A 9,627-nucleotide genomic window follows, 5' to 3' on the forward strand; every position below is an offset into this window, starting at 1 on the left:
GGAATATAAATTACCAATGGAGATGAAATAATACTTCAAAGCCTGTAGGGCAGGGCAGTGCAGTGTTTACAAAGTATTTTCTATGGCATGATGAGACATTAAAGATGATGGTAACCCATGGACTTGAGGGTGTTATTGAATAGTCTAAAACTAGCATGAGGTAGGATTTTAGGTCCCTATAGCCTGTGACCCCGTGATAGGCTTTGTTTCACAAGGGCAGCTGCAGTTATCAACAGATGTTTCAGCAATAAATAATTGGTATCATCTCGGAAAAGACCCATCTACCTGGGGAGAGGGCATAATACCAAAAACACTGCCCAGCTATTACAGCCACATTAATCTCCCATCTCTCCAGGTTTCTTGGGGAGCGTGCTGCAGGTGTTTTTTCTGGGAGAGAGTGAACAAACTCTCTCAAGTCAGCGAGCTTTGTGTGGAGTGTAAAGGAGGTTGGCCCCTGCCATAAATTTCTGTCTGTGGCCACACACCAAAGGAGAAAAGGTTGGGGGTGGGGAAGAAGGAGGCGGGGTGGGGGGAAGCGTGTGGGGAGGGAGGAAATGGGAGAGGCTGTGGAGAACAGAAAGCAAAGCATAAAACACATATAATTTTTCTTGATTAAGTTTAGCCTAAGAGAGTAACATTATAAATGACCCTTAATTTCACTAACTCAGGCACTCAGCATAATTCTGTGCTTAACTTTGATATGTTATTTGTGGAATTAACTTAAATTAAATTAAACTTAACAGTGGCTAGACTCTAAGTGTAATGCTAATTTTAAAAATGGAGGGGAAACTTTATGGGAAGGATTCATTCCAAGGCAAAGAAAATCATGGCAAGTTTAGATTTGTGGAAAAAAGCGTAAGAAGACATAACTTGGCTGAAGAGAAAACTCAGCAGCCTTTAACCAATTTTTCATGTAAAGAAGAGAATCTCGTAATGAATTGATTATTAAAACATGGCCAGCCCGCTTCAGTAAAGAATAATATTGAAACCAACAGATAATGGGACAAAAACAAATCATGGAATTCACTTGGGATACTTTTGGCAAGCTAAGATATCGAAAGTAGCATGAGTTCACAGAGTGCTATAGTGCTCTGTATTTACAAAACAGAGTGGTTTAGTAATTGTGCACTTGGGGTCTGACACAATAGGAAAGCATCCTAAGAGTCTTTAGGAGGTGTGGTTACTTAATTTATAGCTTGCTGGGGAAGCGAAAGAAAATGATGCTCAGAGTTCAAAAAGCTCCCAGGTTAAATACATCAGGGACTAAAGAAGCCTAATGGACTGATTCTCAGAGCTGCCACTAGTGATCTCGTGAGCCGGACACAAATGTCTTAAATTCTGTATGTCTCTATTTTCCCAACTGTGACATCCGTGCAGTATGTAGAGGGAAAGTAGAAGGAATAAATACAGTCTAACAACTATGAACAGCTTGTCTGCCAACTCACATTAGCTCCCAAATGCAGCAAGACCCAGTTTTTAAAATACCATCTTGAGTTTTTCATCTAGAGTCACTAACAGCTTTGCATGCGGCGAGGGGGATCTGGTGATTGCGGGATGGACCAAGAGGAGTAAAACCCTGGTTGTCATGATGTGATGTGTCTCCCTCTCTCAGCCTATGTTTGGAGTTCAGAGGAAATTTCTAAGCCCCAAAGGTCAAAGAAGAGGTCCTGTTCTCACCTTCCTTGGAAGCCTTGAACGTTCTACGCCACCAGCGGCCGAATCACACAAGGCTTCCCAAGCAGGTGAAGCAACTATGGCTTTTCAGGAACTGGCCCAAGTTTAAACAAGTTCCTGGAATTAATGGGAAGGAGATTGCTTTTACGGTTGGTCTCCTGGAAACTTCACATTGGAGTCTCCTTTTACCCCTTACCTTGTTCCTTCTCCCCTCACATCCCTGATCAGGCTCTCTGACTTTCCTCTTTTCTTTAGAACGTTGGTTCTCAAGCTCTAGCATGCGTGAGAATCTTCTGGAGGGCTTGTCTATGCTTATTGCCAGGCCCAGAGTTTTCGATTTGGTAAGTCTTGGGTGGGGCCCAAGAATCTGAATATCCCACAAGTTTCTAGTGCTGCTGCTGTGAGGTCTCATTTTAAGTATCACTTCTCCAGAGCTGCCCTGTGCAATAAAACCGTAGGCCTAGCCACATGTGGCTATTTATATAAAAATTGATTTTTAAAAATTAAATAACACAAAAAAGTTCAGTTCTCATGCTTGCCACATTTCAAGTGCTGGAGAGCCAAAGTGGCCGGGGCCTAATGCACTGGGCAGCAGAGCTATGGAACATTTCCTGCATCGCAGGAAGTTCTACTGGATAGCCTACATCTTGCTTTAGAGTAAACAAGTCTTGGGGATTCTACCTGTGCTTTCAAGTTCCTCACATGGGGCTTTCTGAAGGAGAATCGGTAGCTAGATGGAGGAAGGGGTAGCTCCACCACTCAGAGGTCTGTTCCCCTGGGCACGTTAATCTCCCTGCACCTTAATTCCCTCATCTGTAAAATGGGGATGCTAATGGTGGTAATTACAGGAGGGCCATTTTGAGAAGTAAAGGAGATGATATATGTGTGAGCACTTTGTAAAATCTGCAGTGATACGCAAACCATAGTTATTATTCCATTCCCCTTTTCCACATATACCAAGCCTGGTCATTTAAGATCGCTGGTTCACCACTGCATTCTTTCCAAATACCCACTTTCCTTTTCCTGCAGTCTCCAGTCTGCTTAACCTCAGTCTGTTTGTTTATATTTTTGGCGGGGGTAAGTCATGGGAAAAGTGGGGGCTTTGCTATTTCTACTAAGTCTCCAAAGATGCCATTATATGTACATAGATCAGGGAACCTTTCCCAGATTTCTGTTTTGGTAGGCAAACACAATACCTGTACACTTGTTTTGGGGGTGACCCCAAATCACATTCTCATGTAAACTGATGCAATAAAAATGTTAGAATATTATCGTTGCTTGTAATGCCTGGTGTCCAGAAAAACATATATTTTTACATGAGAAAAAATACAGATAAGCTAATAGACTCTCTTCCTTGACAATCATCTGAGAGAATGTAAGTAAAAAAACAATGCTACTAAAAAGAACAATGACAGTCTGTGTAGCATCCCTAGAACATAAGGCTGAAACCTGAGCTCAGATCTGAGTTCATGTGCTATTCCTGAGGTCCTCTTCTATCCAAGGAAGAGATAGCAGTTTGATCAATTTCCAAGAAGTGATTTGAGGAATAAGCAGGTCAATGACTTTGATTTAATGCTTCCTGAACAGCCCGCATTGTGAGGAGACAAGGGAATGAGGAGGATCCCGGGTTTGGGAAGGGGCATGGTGGACAGCATGTCATATTGATGAAATAATGGTGAATGATTTTTTTTTCAAGCTACTCAACCCTTAAAAAGGAGCATTTCAAAATAAAAATGCTAAGAGACACGGCAGAACCAAAACCAGTGCTTCTGGACTACCAGGGATATAATAAACATTTCAGGATGACAGTTTTCTCGATAGACCTACTGACCACTCTTCTTCACTTTTACTTGCTTTGGCTTCCAACAGAAGGTCTTACAGGCAGGCAACGCTTTCTAAAAGCTATTTCCCCCACATTAGTCAATCTGGCAGAGCTGACCATAAGGGTAGGGGCTGTCTTATGCTTCAAAGAAATTTAATCTATTAGACCACTTAGAGGCTAAATGCCTCACTTCAGGGTGTCAGAGGAACAGGTGGTGTGGCTCTTCCTACCAGTAACTGCTGCAACCCGGCGCCAATCACATCCTGCAGGTTTGTTTTGTCCTCTGGGCTCACAGCTTGTTTGTACTGCCACTTTTCAGGCACGAAGGGCCACTTCATTTCCTTTGCCTCCTGGATCAGGGTCCTTAATTCACTGGGGAGTGAAGCTGAAAAGGTCAGAGTTCAGGTAAGGAAATTGCAGTCAAAGAAAAGGCTGTTGAGTTACCAATGTTATGATGAAGCACCTCAGTGGCAAAAAAAAATTTTCCTACCTCTTGCTGGCTGGTCTGAGCTGGTGGTTCTGACTCAAAGAATAATAGCGCAAAGCTATCTGTCAGGGGTGGCCCTGGTCTACTTTGCCCTTCAGGTAAATTGGGGTAGTCAGGCATTAAGAAAGGTTTTTAGCAGGAAGTAAAGCACTTCAGTGACTATCTCTGCATGAAGAATCAGAGAAAGGAATGAAGGAAATATTATTTTCCCTGTAAAATGAGAAAGGGACTGAGATGGAATGACATCTGGGGCTTGTGGCAGCTGGGTAGTGCAGAGAGTCAATTTGTACAACCTCTTTTTACTTCTCCAAGACCTCGCCTCACCTCATACTTTCACTATGGACTACGTCTGAATATTGACAATGGCTACAAAAAAATGGAATTTGAAATGGTATCAACTTATTGTGGGATGGCTTTGTATTACATTAGTAGACACATTCGATCTCTTCCTGGGCACCAAACCTCATTACAGAGGTCCACAATATCCTGTCCAAACTTGGAAAACCCAAAAAGTTCTGGAAACTAGAAGGTTTTTTTCTTAAGTTTGGCACCCAAACCAGACTTGAACTGACTAGAGGGTACTTATGGTCTTGTTTATCTTACTGAGTGAGAAGCCAAAAGTTTTGTTGTAAAAATTATGTTTGACTATAGGTGCTGTCCAGCTTCCACCAGAGTATGAATGTAGTAGATGGTACATGTTCCATACTACCTTCCTAACTTGAAAAATTCTGAATTCTGAAGCACATGTGAACCCCAAGTGGTCTGAATAAGGGATTATGGACCTGATTATATGACTGCCAGCTATAAATCTCTAGGTGCTTATGTTACAGACATTTCATACTTAAAAATATCTAAAACTGAACTCACTGTCTTTTTTCTAAATCTGTTTCTTTATTTTGACGAATGCTACCACCATTCACTGAGTCACCAAGTCTGAAACTTAAAAGTCAGTCTAGATTCTTTGCTCTCTCTTCCTTCTTGAATCTAACTGGCTATTGAAATCTGTAGATCCTAAAAAATCCATTTCCTTCTTTTCATTATCAGTAATTCTTGCCTGAACCCCTGCTTCCTATCTTGCCTCATCCACTCCAACTTCCACACTGTTGATCCCCATTTTGCTTAAAAAAAAAATGGAGCAGTCCATTGCCCTGCATACAGTTCTTTAATGACTTTGTATACTCTGTCCTCATTTTTGCATTGCCTTCTCCCAGTCCTTTCATGATCAAGTTCAGGCCCCACTGGCTTTAGCACTCAGTGCAAACTTGGGTACTTCTCATCAGCCTGCCATGAGATGTCCATCCCACAGAATTGAGATGTCCCTCCTGAGTGCTCCCAAGTCCCCAAATGCAGACGCCCTTTCAGTGTTCATCCCACTGCTCTGAAACCATACTGTCCTCTCATTGGACTATGAGCTCTCTGAAGACAAGCATCGTGCGTTATTGCTGTTGTAATTCACACCCTGATGGTTAAAAGGATTTGTCTTATATCTACATGAGACATGCTAAATAGGACCCAAGAGATATGACAGAGAGAGTAAAACACAAAAAGAAGAGAAGGAAGAAAACCTAACTCTGCCTTGGTCCATGATGCCTTTCTGTGTCCTTGCCAAGTGGGCAAATGTATGGATGACTGCTGGTGAGGAGACACTGCTTGGCATTGAGAGGGTATCAGATGGGCCACACCAGTGAGTAATCCATACTGACTATTGAGGATGATTTATAAATATCACACTGAAATCATTGCTTCCTGATTCAGCAACCCAGAACTACGGAGCACTGACTGTGTGATAGCACTCCTCCAAAGAAAGCAGAGCCATGGCATTAGGGACCTATGTGGTCATAATCTGCTGGAAAGCTTGGCCCTCTGATTGCCAGAAATGCTCCAGTATGTATGTAAAGAAAGTTTCTTAAATGATATTTCTAAATAGTTGGGAATAGGATGACTACTCAGTCCTGTTCACTTAGGACAGTTCTCTGTGGTCCTCCTGTACTTATTAATAGTGCTCCTTCTTGTTCTCAAGTGTCCCAGTTTGACCAATAAATTTGGACACTCTGCCTGTGAGTATCAAGCTCTGGAGTCAAATGAGTAGTCAAATGACAACAAGAATCTGATATCTGGATTCAAAAAATTTCACCATATGTTGGCACTGAATGGTCTCAATATTTTCAATTTTTTTTCATGATGATGGAGAAAATCTGATTCTGTACAACTCATTTTGCCTCCTCCACACTACCCTTTCCTTACAGATCATGCCAGAACATGGATAGTCCAGTGTGGCACACTGAAATAAATGATGCTTCTGAAATACATTTAAAAAATATATCTCTGTTTGAGAGAGGGAGGGAAGCAAACCATAAGAGACTCTTAAATACAGAGAACAAACTGAGGGTGATGGGAGGATGGGAAGAGGGGAAATATGGGTGATGGGCATTGAGGAGTGCACTTGTTGGAATGAGCACTGGGTATTGTATGTAAGTGATGAACCATGGGAATCTACCCCCAAAACCAAGAGCACACTTTACACACTGTATGTTAGCCAATTTGATAGTAAATTATATTATTTAAAATATGCCATATGATGTAATAAAATATACCATATACATATGGTGTGTATATATATATATACACATATATATGTATATATGTGTATATATATGCATATATATGTATATACATATACATATATATGTGTGTGTGTGTATATATATATATATATATATATATATATATATATATCTGTTTAGATTTCAGTTCCTTCTCTATTTCTGAGGAAGTTGCTAGAGGTAGTCACCCATGTTGGCAAGGACAATTTCTGAGGGAAGAGAACAGGGTTGTGAAGAGGAGGGAAAGAACAAAAACCACAGTAATCATGTTTAGAGTTCTCTGGCTTGCCCTGTCACCATAAGTTGCCCTGTACTAATACCTTTCTCTTGGAGCACATGTGAGTGACCACTTAAGTCACTAGTATGGCTCAGAAACCACCTGCTAAGGGAGGGACTCTGCACTCACACTGCATTCAGTTGTACTGATGGTGCTTGGGGTGGATCATGAAGCCTGCCTCCATGCGGATGGGTTAATGCTGAGATTATCAATGGCTCAGCACAAATTTCCTCCTGCACTGGCTTATCAGATTCAGCCAACCCCAGCAGTCAGCCACTGACGGAGCAGTATCCTCTTCTGCCTTTCTGATCACTTACTTCCCCAAGCAGCGTACCTGAAGGGCCGTTGCTAATCGAATGATTTTGTAGCCCTGATTTGCCTTATCTGGAACTAAACTGATTATTTCTCCTCTTCTGTGGCACTTGGGAAGAAAAAAGAAGAAAATGCTACCCAAGTGGGGGCTCTGAGTTTTCACTAGGGAGAACACAAAGCTTGAAGGAATTTGGGCTAAAGAGACAAAGGATGCCATGTAGTAAAAGGACAAGAGAAAAACTTCAGTAGATAGAACACAATACGCTGGCCCTGAGGGAACTAGAACCAGCCCTGCAGTGTGTTCTGGAGGCGCCAAGTACCCGCCGTTCCCTGACAAGGGGCTAACACCTGCCAGGGTGTGCCCAGGCTGATGGGCACGTATAACTAGCAAGCAAAATCACGCAGTGGTGTATCTGGCTAATAAAGAAGGAAAACACATAAACTAAGGTGTTGTGAAACAATGGGACATGGGGCATTTTTACCTTGAAAGGGGCACAAATAACGGATTACAAAAATTTAAGACGCCTCTAGGTACCTGAAGTGCCTCTGTGTGTGTGTGCCAGTATACAAGAATGTGGGAAAGACTCCTCCAGAACCTTTCCCATTACATAATCATCCACAACAAAAGAGATGGGGAGTGTGCATTTTATGTAATCTTATCTCTACAAGGAATAGCCAGTCACTAAAAATACAAAAAAAAAAAAAAAATTAAAAGCACATAAAAGGGATACACTTATAGAAACGCAGGAAAATTTATTCAAATGTTGAAAGGAAAGAAAATTCCCTCTCCAAAACTGGCTATGGAAAAAATAAATGTTTTAACTTTCTAGACTTTGTGATCAAAACTTCTCAAACAATGACTCATCTAAAACTATGAATGGCATAAACTATGAAATGAGCAAAAGGCCAAATTCTTAAACCCTGATAATGATGCAATCAGTATTCATCGGTATGAAAGGATTTATTTTACAAATGGCATGTGAATGCAGCATGAGAAATGTATTGATAATAAAAAAAAAGAAAGATTGGACCAATGAGATGACATATTTATGGAAACCGTAGAAGCCTATGGAAACTGATGAGGCACAAAAGCTTAGTTTGAAAAAAGTATATGCCACCATTCAGAAGTTGCTTCAATTTTTTAATAATTGAAATTTACGAGCACCAGCCTACTTGCACCCTTTGTTCTTCTTGAACTAAACTGTTTTCTTGTAGCCTCATGTTTACTGAAGCCTAAAATTAGAACTGACAGCAATTCACTGCAACAAAGTGGGCTTCCTCCCCTGCCCGTCCGCCTGTAGCCCATGTCCCATTCATGCCCTAGAAATCCACTCATCTCTCGGTGGTCATCTGCCAAGAGAAGAAAAATAGGGCAGAGATGAAAACATGTCGTTCAGGCAGGGGAGTTGAGAGCAAACTTGCTGGCTTCTCCCTCCCCCCAGCGCCTCTCCTCAGGACCTCACCTCTGCACTGCTCGTCCTTGCTCTTGTCCTCCTCCGACACATCTGACGCCTCCAACAAGAGCCGGTCCAGCACTTGCTTGCACTCTTGCAGTAGTGTAGCTACGGCTTTTTGATTATTCATGATGATTACTCTTCCTCAACGATGAGTCAAGTGTCCCTGGGTCTATGGTGATCAATTACCCAGAAGAAGACATCGATTCTCAATAAAAGAGCCTCTTCAAGGCGAAGGTACCTGGTGAACAAAAGCGAGAGAAAGATGATTAACTGAAGCATCATCAATTATCTGTAAGACTCAAGCAGGGAGGGATAATAGGGCAAACACATGAAAATACATGACAGCCCCGGAGGACTTTATTAGGGGAGTGTGTGAAATTACTGCAGGCCCTGGTCTAGATGGGCAGCACCTCGAAGGCGTCAGAGAGCAGAAGGGAGAGGGTCCTGGTGCAGACCTTGGTTACCCGCAGTGATGTCAGTGGAATCTCATGAAGCCAAATGAAATGAATATACTCTGTGATTTATGTATCTTCTGCATACTTCCCATCAGTGCCTCTGGATCCCAGTGGCACCGCACTTTCTGTCTCTCCGGAAGTCTACAGGAAGCATCTGGCTAACAGTTCTAATATTCAGATACAAGCACATGGTGATATGAAGTTTACCATTCTCATAACCCACTACTGATTTCCCCTGTGAAGTATTCTTCATGGTATTTAGCATCATATAATTTGGACCAAGATAGGCAATGACAGATGCCAAATTTAAAGCTCTTCACCGCCAGGCGTATTGCCAAATAAAATAGAGAAATGATATCCCAGAAAGCCCAATTTCCTAGATCTAGTGTATGGATGAATTTTTGGATGAGAGATTGCATATGTAAATATGAATATACTATAATGATCTATTGCAGTCAAGGTAATATCACGAACAAAATAAATTACTAACAGTACAAAAGTGCCTGGCAAATAAATACCAGAAAATTACTGGATTAACAC

The 9,627-nt window shown here is 41.7% G+C and overlaps 1 protein-coding gene across 4 annotated transcripts in view; it reads right to left on the reverse strand.

Moving 5' to 3' along the window:
* ALPK1 (alpha kinase 1) overlaps positions 1–9,252 on the reverse strand; it is a 65,526-nt gene extending 56,274 nt beyond the window's left edge. For 2 of the 4 annotated variants that reach the window (XM_019417861.2, XM_019417843.2), the window contains exons 1-2: positions 8,639–9,252; positions 3,727–3,881 (exon numbers count right to left, since the gene is read on the reverse strand). In XM_019417861.2, coding sequence (XP_019273406.2) covers positions 3,727–3,881; positions 8,639–8,759 — 276 coding nt within the window. In that variant the 5' untranslated portion in view covers positions 8,760–9,252. Of the gene's footprint in view, positions 1–3,726; positions 3,882–8,638 lie in introns of those variants that run through there. The other 2 variants (XM_019417851.2, XM_053901351.1) reach the window with 2 other exon arrangements.
* Positions 9,253–9,627: the final 375 nt, after the last annotated feature.

This window comes from Panthera pardus, unplaced genomic scaffold, assembly GCF_024362965.1.
Source record: "Panthera pardus isolate Hobbes unplaced genomic scaffold, ASM2436296v1 HiC_scaffold_13, whole genome shotgun sequence".
Lineage (NCBI taxonomy): Eukaryota > Metazoa > Chordata > Mammalia > Carnivora > Felidae > Panthera > Panthera pardus.